General features: G+C 36.5%; 3 protein-coding genes across 3 annotated transcripts; 1 reads left to right on the top strand and 2 right to left on the bottom strand.

Annotated features, from left to right (window-relative positions):
* The first annotated feature begins 4,485 nt into the window (after window positions 1-4,485).
* On the top strand, window positions 4,486-6,022 carry MOT1 (molybdate transporter 1). The gene has a single exon (XM_079044296.1). It carries the CDS (start codon window positions 4,496-4,498, stop codon window positions 5,870-5,872), a length of 1,377 nt encoding a protein of 458 aa, XP_078900422.1. The 5' UTR covers window positions 4,486-4,495; the 3' UTR covers window positions 5,873-6,022.
* Window positions 6,023-6,089: 67 nt separating this feature from the next.
* On the bottom strand, window positions 6,090-9,318 carry LOC145107416 (Ribosomal protein S5 domain 2-like superfamily protein). The gene is made up of 4 exons (XM_079044297.1): window positions 8,571-9,318; window positions 6,802-7,242; window positions 6,596-6,679; window positions 6,090-6,412 (listed from the first exon to the last, which is right to left on the bottom strand). The coding sequence occupies exons 1-4, from the start codon at window positions 9,268-9,270 to the stop codon at window positions 6,321-6,323; spliced, it is 1,317 nt and encodes a 438-aa protein (XP_078900423.1). The 5' UTR covers window positions 9,271-9,318; the 3' UTR covers window positions 6,090-6,320.
* A 2,666-nt stretch (window positions 9,319-11,984) lies between these two features.
* Window positions 11,985-15,977, bottom strand: LOC145107414 (putative serine/threonine-protein kinase At1g54610). The gene is made up of 8 exons (XM_079044295.1): window positions 15,138-15,977; window positions 14,771-15,055; window positions 14,356-14,673; window positions 14,016-14,243; window positions 13,508-13,608; window positions 12,978-13,089; window positions 12,399-12,866; window positions 11,985-12,309 (listed from the first exon to the last, which is right to left on the bottom strand). The coding sequence occupies exons 1-8, from the start codon at window positions 15,531-15,533 to the stop codon at window positions 12,091-12,093; spliced, it is 2,127 nt and encodes a 708-aa protein (XP_078900421.1). The 5' UTR covers window positions 15,534-15,977; the 3' UTR covers window positions 11,985-12,090.
* Between the last annotated feature and the right edge of the window lie 472 nt (window positions 15,978-16,449).

The raw sequence follows: 16,449 nt of genomic DNA, 5'->3' as shown, positions 1-16,449 counted from the left end.
ATTGTTATTGGTTACCAACTAAAGTGATTAGATTCACATCCGCTATTACCAATCCTTAGGGAACAAATTAATTTAAACAGTGATCAGGTGATTAAACTAATGAATTTCCTAGTTCAATTATTCGGATTAAATAAGACTTGTAATTAGCTAATTAAATTAGTAATTAAATTAACCTCTTGTTGATGGTTTATCAAGCAAGCTCACACGTTAATTTACCCATTCTCTAGTTAATCCTAGTTTCATATTCATTATTCCTAGGCACATAACAATGTGTTCACATAAATCACATGAGATAAGCAGTTAAGAGATGTTCATGCAGCTTAATTACTTAGCTATTAACAGAAAATAGTTATGGTTAATGCATAAGGGTCTTTAACAAGCTTAATTTAACTAAAATTCACCAAATAACAATCAATCCAACATAAATTAATCCATAGGAGCAAACTTATCTACCCTAAACAGAAACTAACGAAATTAGTTCATAATTTCAGCAGATAAAAGCCTAAAAACGAATTCAATCAATCCAAACATGGTTCTATTCAAAGATAAAGTGGAAAGGTAAACTTATGTTGCCTTAATCTTTTTCGAATTTAGGATCAGGGTTCTTCTCACGTTCCTCAGGTCTCCAGTAGTCTCCTTAGTCGCCAAGTAATCTTCCAAAAATCCAGAGAGAGTTTTGGACTCGGAATTCACCTCTATTTATAATTTTCAGAAAACAGAGGCTACTCGTCGAGTAGCGAACCGACTCGTCGAGTCCCCTCTAAGAATTCGTGTACGGTAAGGACTTTGGGTATTGCTTCGCGAACCTTCGTGGGTACTCGTCGAGTAGACGTCCCTGCTCGTCGAGTAGGGTCATAATTTGACTCTTTTTCTTCTTTCTTCAATCCCCGAGCTTCCGAATGCATCTCCTGCTTCCTTTTACTTCCTAATCATATCTTTTAAACTGAAAATATAATTTAAACACTATTAAGTACCTTTTGTTCATAATATGCAAATAATTAGCTAATAAATAATAAAAATCTTTACGAAATATATAGCTAAATATGCACATATCATCATTTCATGTGAAGTGGTCACTGTTGGATGTGACTATGACCTGTGATCGAGTATTGACTCAAGTATCTTCTTGTAGGTGATTGGAAGTGAGTTGAAGCTGGTAGAGTCCTTCATTGCTACAGTGGTTTCTGCACGCACATCGAGGTGAGTTTCGCCTCATTGTACCCGTGGGTTGAAGGCACCAATGTCGGCCCATTAGTATTGATTATCTGCTAGTAGAGGGATGCCCTAGGGACTGTATATAGTCATGTAGGATAGACTGAGGACTTTTGATCTAAGCTCTCTTACCTGTTCCTTGTTTGGTTGTGGTTTTATAGTAGGATCACCTGTCCGGGTGACTATCTCACCTCTGAGTATATACGGTTATGCAATCCCTGGATTGTTGATATTTAGTATGTTGTTATGCTGTAGTGATCTATTAGATCTGTGTTCTGGTATTGAGTACGCTGTTATGCTGTAGTGATCTATTAGATCTGTGTTCTGGTATTGAGTACGCCGTTATGCTGTAGTGATCTGCTAGATCTGAGTTATGGTATTGAGTATGCTGATATGTTGTAGTGATCAGTTAGATTTGTCTCCCGGTAATGAGTATGTTGCTTTGTGGTAATAACCTATAGAACTGTATGTTATCTGTGCTTGTTGGTTATCATCTATGGAGTGCCCTTAGGGACTGTCGGTTATGTAGGATAGCCTGAGAACTCTTGGTCTAGGCTCTCTTGCCTCTTCCTTGTTTGGTTGTGGCTCTAGAGTAGGACCATCTGTTCGGGTGGCTATCTCACCTTTGGTTACTTATAGTTACGCATTCTATGGGGGTTAGCTGGTAGTGGGACTGTATGTGGTTAGAGATTAGTAGGCAGTAGTGAGCTGTATGATTGTTGTTGCTTGTATTATGTGCCTACTTGATCATGATTGTCTATATGTCGACATATTGTGTTTGGTTGGGTTGAGGCGGTCATGCTTTGTGCGGTAGGCCAAGATACCCGGTGCAGACCGGCTATAAGCCGTAGGCACGGATGCTCGGGAGGAGCGGTAAGGTTGAGGCGGTAGGCCAACAAACCCTAGGTATTCCAACCCGATGGTTGATTGGACCCGACATATTGGTATTCCAGCCCGAGGTTGATTGGGCCAATATGCATATGATACGAGGGTATTCCATCCCGAGGATGACTGGACCCATCGTGGACATGCCTGGTATTCCAGCCCGAGGCTGATTGGACCAGGCATGAGTATTTGCGTTTATGCTTTGTTTGTGTGGTGGTACTTTGGGGGAAACTCACTAAGCTTTGTGCTTACAGTTTTATTTATGGTTTTAGGTTTTTCAGATGACCGGAGTGGCAAGGCGAAGGCATGACCGTACACATCCTTGGTTTTACAACAGATTGGATCTTGAGAAACTCTGATTTTCAATTAATGTTTGAGAACACTATTTTGTAAACATTTTATTAGTAAAAGGATCGTTTTTGAAAAGTTTAAAATTTGTTGAAATTTTTGGGACGTTACAAACATATTGTAAATAATTGTTATGAATCACAAATTCCTAAAAACTTTTTTGAATACAACATTAGATGTCATATTGTTAAGTTTACCGTCATTGTTTAAAATTAATATGTTTAATCCATTTATGTTTTTAACTATTGACAATGCAACATACAATTGCCCATGGATGAATATTAGTTGTCTCAAAACAGCACCACATTTGATAACGACTTTCATTGTATTCATTGAAATGTGAAAGGAATCATTTTATCCGAGGGCGTCAAAGACATTCTTGGAATAAACGTACGATATCCTATATTACTTCTAGATATCATCTCTGCTTATATAACACGCTTAACAATGCTATAACCAGTAGCCTCATTATTTTTTGTTCGTGTTTATTTTTTTACGTTTCGACGTAACTTTTAAAATAATCAATAATCAAAATCTGAAGGCCAAAAGCGATTATGAAATTGAGTGATCTTATTAGATTTTTAAACTTATAATTTTGATTTTTGAATCTGATGGTGCATTGATTTTGAAACAATTAGTTAATTAGTAATAAAAAACACACACTCTTAACCATTTAACGAGTTCAAGAGAAGGAGTAACGTCGTTGGCGAGAATCAGAGGTTGAAGTGACTTTGGTGATGATATGTTTGAATCGATTTTATTTCCGGGACTTGATTACTAGTCTACTATAACAAACTATATGTAAAAATTAGGCCCCCTCCGCGATTCGCACATCTTTACCCTTGGCCATGAACATCCTTTGGATTTTTCATTTACTCGTTCCTCTTTCAATCCAAAAAAAAAAAAGAAAAAAAAAAGGAAAAAACAAAATAGAATTTGTAACTTACTATCCTATTATGCAAGATTACAGTACAATCAATATAGCAAATAAGATAGAAAGATTTCTAAACTAGATTTCAAATCACAGTATAGTATTTCATATAAGTATCTTATATAATACTCTTTCCCTAGAACTGACTACCTAACATGGGGATTCACTGCAAATACTAACTTTGCTCATTATTGCCGAGATAATGGTCTACTTCTTCACATCCACTGCACAATGCATGCAGTTATTGATAAACAGAAGAATCATGGTATACACTTTCGTGTACTAGCTAAAGCGTTACGTATGTCTGGTGAGATCATATTCACTGCAGTACCTTAGTAGGTAAACTTGAAAAGGAAAAAGAAATCACTTTGGGCTTTGTTGATTTACTGCGTGATGATTTTAATGAAAAAGATAGAAGTTGCGGTATTTATTTCACCCACGATTGGGTCTCTCTACCAGGTGTTATGCATGTAGCTTCGAGCAGTATTCATGTTTGGCATATGTCTGCTCTGACCGAGATCTTTGGAGATGATTTCATAGTCCTTTAAGCGTTAAACTTCAGATTTTAAGGCCTTTCCACTTCAAAAAAAAAAAACACATACACACACACCTGAATTAGATCTACGAAATGATCGAATCAAATAGAGGGTCATCATAAGCTCTTTCTTTTCCTCCTTTTCCGGTCCTATTAATCAAAAGGCCATCATGGACCAAGATCCAAATGGTTCAATCTTTTACACCGATGTATCGTACTCTCTCAACAAGATCGTCATAAGAAAATACTACAAAATCTTTCCGAAGTGCACCTCACACACCCTCAAAGGCGTTCATGTTATATCTGGCACTTACATCAAAAAAGAAAGTAACTTCTTGTAAAAAAAAAAAAAAAAAAAAAATCTTCCTTGGTATGGTAATTTTTTTTGTGATTTATTTGAGAACAACAAACAAATTGACCCCTTCAATAGTCTTGGAACGATAAATTTGCGGCAGTTGACTAAAAGATGCCTTACGGCTTACATAGTGACATCACATCATAATAGCACATTCAATTCCCTCCATCCTTATAAAAGGTGGTATTCCAATCCCTCTATTTAACTACAACACAACAGTTCATACCTCATGGAGTCCAACAACTACCAATCCCCACCGCGAACCACCCCCGTCACCACCACCACCCTGGCCAAAAAGCTGAAAGACAATTTAGTTTTCCGATCAAAATGGGCGGAACTGAATGGTGCAATGGGCGACTTAGGGACCTACATACCCATCGTTTTAGCATTAACACTTGCCGCTGACCTTAACTTGGGCACTACATTGATTTTCACCGGCGTTTACAATATCGTAACAGGTGCAATCTACGGCGTCCCTATGCCTGTCCAACCCATGAAATCAATTGCTGCGGTGGCTATCTCCGACCCCGATTTTGGGATCCCGGAGACCATGGCCGCCGGAATCTGCACAGGTGCAGTTTTAATTTTTCTGGGTGCGACCGGTCTCATGCAGCTAGCTTACCGGCTGATTCCGTTGCCGGTGGTCAGGGGAATTCAGCTAGCACAAGGTCTATCATTTGCCATGACTGCAGTCAAGTACATACGGAAAGTTCAAGACTTTTCAACGTCAAAATCCAAAGGGAATCGGAATTGGTTAGGACTCGATGGGTTAGTTCTCGCAATCGTTTGCTTTTGCTTTATCACAATTGTTAATGGTGGAGGGCAAGAACCTGAAAACGAAAACGAAAACGAAAACGATGAAGAGAGTCAAGATAATAAACGAAGAAACTGGAGAAGGAACATGGTAAGTTATTTACCCTCAGCGTTTATTGTGTTCCTGTTAGGGGTAATTTTGGCAATTATAAGAGAGCCTAAAGTGCTGAAAGGGTTCAAACTGGGGCCATCTTCTATACAAGTTGTTAAAATTTCAAAAGGTGCTTGGAAACGAGGGTTTGTGAAGGGCACAATTCCACAATTGCCCTTGTCCATTCTTAACTCGGTTATTGCGGTTTGCAAGCTATCGGCCGATCTTTTTCCCGAAAAAACCGTGACACCAACCTCGGTTTCCGTAACGGTCGGGTTGATGAACTTGACCGGATGCTGGTTCGGTGCAATGCCGACTTGTCATGGGGCGGGTGGGTTAGCCGGGCAGTATAAGTTCGGAGGGAGGAGTGGTGGGTGTGTAGCGTTACTTGGTGCAGCTAAATTGTTGCTAGGGTTGATACTTGGGAGCTCTATTGTAAGGATTTTGATCTCGTTTCCTGTTGGGGTTTTAGGTGTGTTGTTGTTGTTTGCTGGTGTTGAGCTAGCGATGTGTGCTAGGGATATGAATTCCAAGGAGGATTCGTTTGTTGTTCTTATTTGCACTGCGGTTTCGCTGGTTGGATCAAGTGCAGCTTTAGGGTTTGTGGTGGGTATGGTTGTGCATCTAATTCTAAGGCTTCGGAAATTGGGTGGGCCGGATGAAATTCGAACTTTTTCCTCCTTTTGGATGCATAGCCCGTAAATTCTTGTTTATTACTTTGAAGCTTCAAATTGGGTGTATAAATGAATAAATTTACATTTGTTGTACAGGTAGAGCTGTACGTAAAATATGATGTAAATGTACAATTTGTTAGTGTATATTTTGTGTTTGAATATAAAGTTTGAGATAAAATAGGAGCAAACTTGTAAAAAGTATGGCACATATAACAAACGGAAACATTTTAATGCAATAAAAACGCTATAAAAATCCAATAACAATATTATTATTTCGACCGTTGCACCACCCTCAATGTAACCAAAAATCCAACAACCACAAAAACCCCTAAAATAACTAGAGACAACACACAAAGGTTTCCAAGTTCAAAAAGGCATAGATTATGATTTTTGCATTTTCTACGTTAAGATCCTACAAATTATCAATTTTGACTCTTCTGGGTGCAATTGAGTTGACACTGTAAATCAAAACCCGATTACCGCTTAACCCATTGGAAGCTCTTTCTTGCTTTGGCCTTACCAGGTTTCTTCCTTTCCACAATCCTCGAGTCTCTTGTCAAGAAACCCACTGCCAAAAACATAAATCACACATTATTATTTATATTTTATAATACAAGTAAGTTTGTTTTCACATAAATAAAAAACTCCTAGTCCTAGGTTAGGTGCAGTTTCTTTTTTACTTGCTTAACGGAGAAAGAAGTGAACTAGTTAAATATAGAATGTCTAAATAACCAACAAAAAGTCTCCTTACCTTCTTTCAAAGGAGGACGGAATTGATCTGGTGCCCAGTTTTGTAATGCCCTACTCATACCAAGACGAATTGCACCAATTTGACCTGTTTCATTTATTTGTGTATTAACAATTAAAAAAAAAGTATAATAATTTTATCACTAAAAGAAAAAAAAAATTAAGTGGCTAAATTCAAAGAAGCATAAGTTGCATAAATTGAATGCTGACCTGACACACCCCCTCCTTTAACAGTACAATTAACATCAAGAAGACCCAATGTTTTGGTCTCCGAAAGAGGCCGAAGAAGAGCTGCTCGTTGATCAAGCATGGGGAAATAGACGTCAAATTGTTTGTCATTAATGACAAATTTACCCTCACCAGGTTCAATCCATACACGGGCAATACTACATTTCCTTTTTCCAGTGCCATAAGCCCTACCCTGAGTATCAACCTGTCTTACCCTTGATTTGGCAATTTCCTCTTGCTTTTGTCGTTCAATGTCTGCCCTAGTTGACTTCCTGGTGTTCTTTTCATATCGCATGTCCTCAATTGCACTCAGTGAGGGCAATCCTGGAACATCATCTAAGTCTTTGAGAGCCATTAAACTATCCAGCATTTCATCTGTGATTCCTGATGCGGCAATCAAGTCGCCAAATGCATGATCTGGACCTGTAGTAATGAATTCTAGGGTTAACAAAATCTTCGTATTTAGATGACAATAATGCTATACTGGGTAGATTTTTTCAAAATAAAATGTTGTAGCAAAAAATGAAAATACGATGCTATGAGCCTATAATAAACAAATCATTGGGCATACGTTGCTATTTCTTGCATTTAACCCTATAAATAAACATCAAATAAGGAAAAACAAATATGAAGAGATGAAAAGCATTCTGAGGAGGAACGCAGACCCGAATCTTTATTATTCAAGCTCTTTTATTAATTTTATGTATCATGTTAGTTAAAAAGATATTGACTTTTTGTAATCAAGAGTTGGAAAGTTTTTGTTTTTTTGTCTTCCTATGCAATATTGGCATTATGAAACCAAGATTCAACCCATACCAAGTAGTTAAGCTGAAGTTGATGAATTACAAGGGTTGCAATGTGAGTAGCTTATGTATGCATTTGCCAATTTCATGACAAAGTTGAGAGCTTATAGATTTAGATTTATTCTTTGGGGAAAACACAGAAAAGCACATTTTCTCACTTGAATATTTTATGTAGTGATTATTAAGCCATTATACTATTTTGACCATTTAGAAAAACATTTATCCTAGTTATCAGATTTTTGAAGAGGTGAGATACAGAAAAGCACTGTACTTCCACCATATTATTGATTTACTCATTGAACTATTATCTTTTATGATTTATTATGACAATGGTTGGTGGCTAGATCAGTAGAAAATAATAGCGAAATGGCTAATTCAATAAAATGATTATGTTGTGTTTTTTTGTATCTTGCCCAGATATCAAAACTGGGTAATCAGGAAAATGGTATTTCTAAACAGTCAAAAGAAGTATAATAGTTTAACCACAACAGTAAACAGAAAATAGTTAAATGGCTTAATCTATAAAATGGTGAAAGTACAAGTTCTTTGCTGTACTTTGCCCTTGTTCTTTTTATAGTAAGGTTTGCTCATAGATCCACTACCCTAGAATATTAATTTTAGGCTGCAATATATTTTTTCAAGCAAAACTTAAAGAGGATCCACAAACAAACCTCTCTAAAGGATCAAGACATGCCTCTACATAGAATCACAGAGTCTTAACATATGACATGATTTAACATCCTAACCTCAACCTAGAGAGATGGTAAACTTCCATATCATATGTATTTTAGCATTTCAAAAGCTCGATCCACTTCCCTAGTTAGAAGCAGAGCTTCCAAAAAGACCTTTTGGTATAATCTATTATGCTATTTCTAAACTTTTATGTGAATTTGGTAACAACAAATAATATGATTGGCCTTATGGATTTGTAACGAAAGGTATATATACCTTTGAGTACCTCTGATAGAGCTTTCTCCTCAATCTCCAGTAATCTATCTTCTTCTTTCTTTTGACTCGCCATTTTTTCATCAACATTAGCATCAAGCCCAGCCAATTCCGAAACCCCTGTATCTCCAATATCAAAGATTCCATCTTCTCCGTCTCCCTCCTTCTGATCTCCCACCACAAAATTCCAGTCCTTAAGTCCTTCCTCCGCCCCCCACGTATCAGCACCACTCACCTCAGTCCCTTTCCCCTCACTCTCTATTACCTTGAAAATATCATCTTCTTCACCATTACCTCCTTTCTCCTTCGATTCAATACTAAACCAAGACTTCTCCTCTACTGCATCCTCGCCACCGGCAATATCTTCGAGGCTCTCAGTGTCTTTACCGAACACAGATTCAATGCTTTCTTCATTTCCCGACGAAATCTTCCAGATATCGGACGATTTACTACCGTCTCCGCGATTGGTGGAAAAATAGCGAGAGTTGATTGAGAAAAAAGTAGAGGAGGTAGGGTTTTGAACCAGGGGAGGATGGTGATGTTTGTAGTGAGATTGAGATGATGAGATTAGGGCTACAAAACGGAGGCTTGAGGGTTTAGAGAGTATACGAGATAGCATTTGTAGAGTGCGGGAGGATCCTCCGTTGTCTGGTTTCTTTGAGGGTTTTAGCCTCCAGGAGAACCTCTTACGATATAAGGCCATCTCCAGTGTCTTGCCATTTTGCCTGCTGATCCTGGTACAGCCTGGTCGGGTCGGTTTTGCCCTAAATCTGAAACCATTTTTTTTTCTTTAACAACTATTTGAGTTAGTTTTTTACAGGTGGAAATACGCCAAATAATGACAAGAAAACCAAACACTAAAACGCAAGCTAAAACGTATACAAGTTACAATGAATGGCAATACAATTAAACGAATAAAACACAAATGGGTCCAACAACACATCTCTCCATGGCCTTTTCTATTTGAACACAACTCCATGACAAAATGGCCATATGGCCTTTTCTATTATTTGATATCAAATGACACAGTTAATTTGAAAAACCGTCTCAAAAACCATCGTGTAATAATACCTTTGTGGGGACATAATAATAACACTACTCGAACGATTACGTTCTCCTTCAATGAATGTTCATAATTTTCAGTTGTAGTGCTATGCAGGGTTTTTCTGAGGTTGAAAAAAACTTTACCATAACCTTACTTGTTTAAGTTTTGTTTCTGATCGTGTTAACTCGGTTATTTAAACAAATTGAAATCTTTTGCAACAAATTCGTTTATTCCATTCCCATTTTTATGACATTGTTTGGGAAATATGTATGGATAGGTGAAGTTCCCCTTTCTATTTAGATTTCTCAGACCTTCTTTTCTTGAAAGATATAAAAATTGTTTAGACCAATGGTCAACCAAACAATAGACATGGAATTTGCAAAGGTTAGTAGGGGTGTCAAAAGTGCTCAATTCTTAGATATATACCAACTTGTTGGTCCTTTTGTGCCTTCGGATCAAAGGGGCGGATTGATTTGAGATCTTCATCACTCGGATAATTTCATAAGAGTTACTGGATGTTTTAATGGTGTCATTTGTTTGGCTGTGGGAAATGAGGCTACTATATAAAATATAGTTGTTCCTAAAAAGATTAATATTTCTATTTTGGAGGGTGCTTTTAAATCGCGGAACCATATTGATTGCAATGGTTATTGATACAGATTCCACTTTTGAGTTCTTGTTGTTAAGGGCCTTAAGGCTACAGAAGATATTCATCATTTATTCCTTAATTAGTTGCGAAGTGGCAAAACAAGGCTTGTATTGGCCCGTTGGTGGGATACTGTTATTTCATGTTGTCTTTTGGTATATACTTATGTTTGTTGGTTGATTCATTGAATGTCTCGAGTACGAAGAGATCGGTGTTGAATGTGATTGCGATGACTACCGCTTGGGTGCTTTGGAGTTATCTAATGCAAAGGTCTTATGATCCAATAGCTATAGTAGATTTTCTATTTTTGATAACTTTGTCTCTTACTTGATTTATTCATAGAAATAGAAAAACTAAAAACTCAATTGGGTTTCTGGTTACAAAACCTAATGTTGGCTATAAGTTTCTTTCAAGCTTCTTGCTAGTTTTATATTACTTAGTCGGTCAAAAGGTAAAACTTTGTTACTTCATGTTGGGTTATGTCAAGTTTTGCTTGGTTAGGTCTCTATTTTTCATTATTTTCTGGCTTTTTTATCGATTTTTTATTAACCTCTCACCCCTAATTGCACTTCATTCTTGATGATTATATTATGCATTATAATGCACTCATATGATTATTGTTTTGATGTGCCGGTCGGTCATAACTGATCAACAAGAAAAATGGTTTGGTGAAACAACAAAACTAAATACACACGATGGAAAAACACAACCAAAATATATTTATATTAAATACTATTTTTCTTTCCCCCCCCCCCCCCCCCCCCCCCAAAAAAAATAATAATAATAATAATAATAATAATAATAATAATAATAATTGAATATTCCACATGTGACTTGTCAATAGAGATCTCACAGGTTGCCTATGCAATTATGCATGATGAGGCTTGTTCGTGTATAGCGTATTTGCCAGGTTACCTAATTGTGATGGGTATTATAATTTATAATTTGGCTTGCACCGACGACCGGGTTTATACTTTATCCACGCTCAACGACCGGGTTTATACTTTATCCACGCTCACATTTTTATAAATGGATCCATATTTATATTAAACATGTTTTTGGATTATTTTTAAAATAACCATTGTCATCAATTTATTAAATAAAAGCCAACGTGGATGGATGCCACCATGAGACACATGTTACAACTTATTTTTTGTTTTAAAAAAAAAAAAAAAAGTTTTGATAGAATACATGATTTGGAAATTCGTTGAACGACATTAACTCAAACGTAGCCAAAGCAGATTGAGGCGCCCTATAGCGCGTTATGCAGATGGTTTTGTGTTTTATTACCATATGTGAAACTACTAGTTTTTTTGTTATAACTTATTGTTGTTTTTGTTGTTAGTTATTGAGATTTATTAGATATTGAGATTGAGATTACACATTTTGTAAAGTTGGTATAAATCTATCGTTATTTGATTTTTTTTTTCTTTTTTGCATGGATTCATATTGTTCAATATAACTTAAAACTGATCACACATGTAGTTTTTACCTTTTCCCCATTTTATTCAACAGATAAGTTTTTACAGCCTCGTTTTATTCCAACACGAACTTTGAGATCTCTTTTTTATGCAACAAACGTTCTACTTTTTTTTACCAATCTACTATAAAGATGTTTCCAAAGCAAAATTTACGCCATAAAATTCCCCTATATATATATATATATATATATATATATATATATATATATATATATTCCAACACAACATCCTAATAAATTCCAAAATTACCGACAATAAATAATTACTATAATTACTATGTACACAGTTATACGGTGACATAGGAGAGCGATTGACTCCCTCTCTCTCTCTCTGTCTAGATTTTATCTATTATTACCTGGGTCTGCGGCTAGACATATAAATAGGGTTTGCCATCATTTGTGTTGCATCTGCTTTATCTTTGGTGAGCCTTGTCCTATCAAGGCGCGCTCTTCTTGCAGCTTCTTGAATATGTCGATCATGATCTTTCAGCATCTGGTCCACATTCGCATTTGATGAACCCAATGGACCGGAGAAATGGATCTTGTTGTTTCCCTTGTATCCATGACCATTCTATAATATAAATATATAATCAAACACCATATTAAGTATCACTCTACTTTCCTTCATTTGTAGATATAATATATAAATATACAACTCACCTGAGCAGGTTCCTTAGTACTAGATCTTCCACTTTCCATGTATCTCCGGGAAAGGTCTTTCCGATCATGCTTTCCGGAGTGTCCAAATTCTTGGGTGAATTCCGATAGTCTTCCCATCTGATTTGTTGGATCCAATTGGGAAGAATTACAATTAGAATTAGAAACACGTTTTTCACGATCTTCGGCTGATAATATCCGGGAGCTCACTAAACCCGAGAGCGAAGATAAATCAGCTCGGCTCGTGATTGAGACATCATCGTATCTTTTTCCCAATTTTGTCCATGAATCCGCAACCAACGGGCCGGAATAGGATTCCCGCATTGGTGGGTGTGGTTTGGAATCGTTGATTGAATCTTTTGAGTAATGGGAAAGTCTCGGGTTTTCGATAGGGAAACCGGAAGCTGTGTCATCTTTGTTACGGGAGAAGTACTCGCTTCTGCTCTTTGAATTTGCTCGGTCTTGCCTTCTCTGTAAAGGAATTGGATTCAAGTGTTGTTAGCAAATAAGGAAATAATTAATAATCATAAATAAATAAATAATAATAGTTTAGTGGCTAAATTGATAAAATGGTGAAAGTACCTGCATTGATGCTACTAACTCAGCATTGGCATCAGGAGCTGGAACTGCCCGAGGGTCTTTTGGTCCTCGGCTTTCCTTTTCCACCTTTTGGCCCTTATATTCCGCTCTTTGTCTACACAACATTTTCAGTGATTAAAAAGTTGATTAAATCAAGTTATATAATTATAGTGAAGGTAACAACATTAAGATATAAACTATATTAGTTTCTGTAGCTTGACTTGTAAGGTCAAAAAAAAAAATACTTTGGATTCGATAGTCAAACCAAGATTTCAAGAATGTGTTTGGTTGGATGGAATGGAATGGAAAAGTCATTACATGGTTTTGATTAGAACTAAAATAAGATTATGCAATGAACTTTTTTTATTTATACAAATAAAAATTTAAGCATAATGAAAAAGCTTACTATAAGTGAAATAAAATTATGTTAAAAGTATGTTTTCTAGTTATTTTATAATAAATAAAAATGTAATTTAATAAACATGGAACTTTTTTAGTGTGGTAAATAGTATAACATGAACACATGCACATACCTTCTAGCTTCTTCCTCCCTCAGTTTTGCATCAATTTCTTTGCTGGGAGGATATTTTGGCAAACTTGAAGGATCACAAGCATGTGGTTTTGTTGTAAAGAACTGCAATAATATTAGAATCATATATAAGTCAACTGAATTCTTAGTTTTAATTTTTCATAAGAGATTGAAAAGAATTAACAAAATTGAGGTGTGGCTTAAAACAGTAGGTATAGGTATATTTACTTTGAGCTCAAACACCAGTAAAAAGGAAAATTGCAGAAAATAGCAACATAAGTTAATCTTTTTTTAATCAAAACCAGGAAACCAGGAAACATGGTTTAAATGGTTAAAAGTAATGGTTTAATCACAACAGAAAACAGTTAAAAGACTAAATTGATTAAATGGTTAAGTATAAGTTCTTTTCTTTACTTTTCCCTTTAAAACATATCCACTGACCATAAACTGACTGATGTGTTCATTATTTCCTGAATTTTATGTATTACTTGTAATATTTTGTGGCCCATTACCTCACTCTTAAGAGCAAATGATGCGGTTCCTCTTTGTGAAGGATCTATTGCAAGTAACATCTCCATAAGACTGATAGCAACAGGAGGAACATCTTTAAAAGTTTCTTCAATTCGACATCTGTAAGGTTGTGTAGGTTTAAACACCGCTGAATGACGTAATTTTGATTTTCTCCAATAATCCTCAGATGGTGAACCACAAAGTTTGAATATTTTATGCAATTGCTCCACCTACAAAATAGAAATCATAAGTCAAAAGAGTAACCAAGTGGAAGATCAGTTCAGAGAATGTTTTTGGAAGGAATGGAATCTGAAGGAAATGGAATCTGTCAAGTTTTTAGACCTCTGTTCGACCAGGCATGATAGGTTTTCCAGCATATAACTCTCCAAGAATGCATCCTGTGCTCCACAAGTCCACTGCAACTCCATAATGAGTTGCTCCAAGAAGAAGTTCAGGTGGTCGATACCAAAGAGTCACAACTCGGCTAGTTAATGGCACATTTTCCCTATGATCAAAAAAACTTGCTAAACCAAAATCCGCAATCTTCAAGATTCCATGATTATCTATCAAAAGATTCGACCCTTTTATGTCACGGTGTAAAACACCACGACTATGGCAATGCTCAAGTCCACTTAGCAGTTGTTGCATGTAGCATTTAACCTACAATACAAGAATGCATCCATCATCCATCATCGATGTAACATTATGTATCCAGAAAACTCGAGAAGAAGAAGACGAAGAAAGAATCTGAGTCTACCTGTGGTTCTGTGAACTTAGCCCCAGGTAACGATGCAAGTCCAGTAAGATCATGTTCCATGTACTCAAAAACCAGGTACAAGCTACATGAAGTGCGTGAAGTGACCATTCCTTCAAGCTTGATTATATTGGGATGATCAAGCCTTCGCAAGATAAGAATCTCTCTCGCCATAAACTTCACACTTTCAGGATCCATGTTATCAAAACGCACTCTTTTTAAAGCAACAACTTTATTGTTAGTGAGATCACGAGCCTTGTAGACACTGCTATATGTTCCTTGACCAATCTGCATCAAAACAATCAGATTCAGATGTGGAACGTATTCAGCACCTGAGATATCAAATTTGGCAAATTTTTCATAAACATACCTTTTCAAGTTTCTCGAATGTATCTGCTCTGCGAGGTAACCATCCATTGATGGCTTCACCAGCTACAGCAGCAAGCCAAGAAGGCCAACCTGCCACGACTTGTTCACCTTCTATAGCTTTTGGAATAGTCCCTATACCCGGAATATTAGCAATAAACACTTCTGACACCTCTCTCTTCTTCTCGTAATGATCATCACGAACACGTCGTGAAGAATTCAATCTCTTGTCGATGGATCCAGTTCTTACCTCACCTCTATTCTTCACCCTAAAACTTTCTACCCTTTTAGACCGCGATCCGCGCGATTCTGATGAAGCTTTACTCGGTACTCTCTCCCTTGAACTCGAACTCCCTCTGCCATCATCGATGGCAGCAGGCTTACCACAAATCCCACCCATTAAATCCCCAAAACTAACTGCCAATCACAGCTATAGAAAAACCCGATCAAACTAATCAAAAAACAACGATTTCACTTCTGTGGATGTGCGTCGGTTAAGCATAATCATTACCGACTAACATCATACAAAACGAAATTCAATCCGGCGCTTGACATAGTACAAAACTGATGATACCTTTAGACCTGATTTGAATGAAAACCCAAAATTAGGGTTTTGATGTGCTCTCCAAAATAAAAGAATTCGTGCAACTATTTTCCGTGGATGAGAGTCAAAAATGAACACTTTTACTTGCTCGTATGCATCAACGCGCTTTCAGATATAAATATCGATAGACAACACTCTTTGCCGGCATGGCCGAGTCAAAGAGTTGAACTCTCTCTCTCTCTCTCTCGAATGTTAAAAAAACAGTCAGAGGATAAATGGTCTCTCTTTCCTCTCTCTCTCTCTCTCCAAAGAATGTTGTTTATGGGGTTTAATAAGAGAATATATCATTTTACTCCCATACACTATAGTGTATGTTTGTTTTGACCCCTGAATTACCATTTGTACTAATAATATTATGGGGAGAATGACTTAAAAGGGTAATATATTTTTCGATTTGTACACATTTGATCATTGAGTTTTTTTTTTTCGTTTACATTTACCCCTTCAACTTGTTAAACTGTACGCATTCAGTCATTATGACCGATTACTCCAGGTTAGTCGAGAAAAGTGACTTAATAGGGTAATATATTTCTCATTTTGTACACATTTAGTCCTTAATATTTTTGTACACATTTAGTCCTTAATATTTTTTGTTTCAAAATAAGTTCTTTTTATTTTTGTACTCATTCAGTACTTATGAATGATTTCTTTATGTTTTTCCCACGACGTCTTACGTAGGACAATCATTAATGAGAGGTGTGGGTCTTTTGAT

Source organism: Lactuca virosa, chromosome 4 (genome assembly GCF_052849685.1).
Source record: "Lactuca virosa cultivar CGN04683 chromosome 4, Lactuca_virosa_CGN04683_v6, whole genome shotgun sequence".
Taxonomy (NCBI): domain Eukaryota; kingdom Viridiplantae; phylum Streptophyta; class Magnoliopsida; order Asterales; family Asteraceae; genus Lactuca; species Lactuca virosa.
Note: the sequence above shows the minus strand (reverse complement) of the source record. Positions and strands in the feature narration are given on the sequence as shown.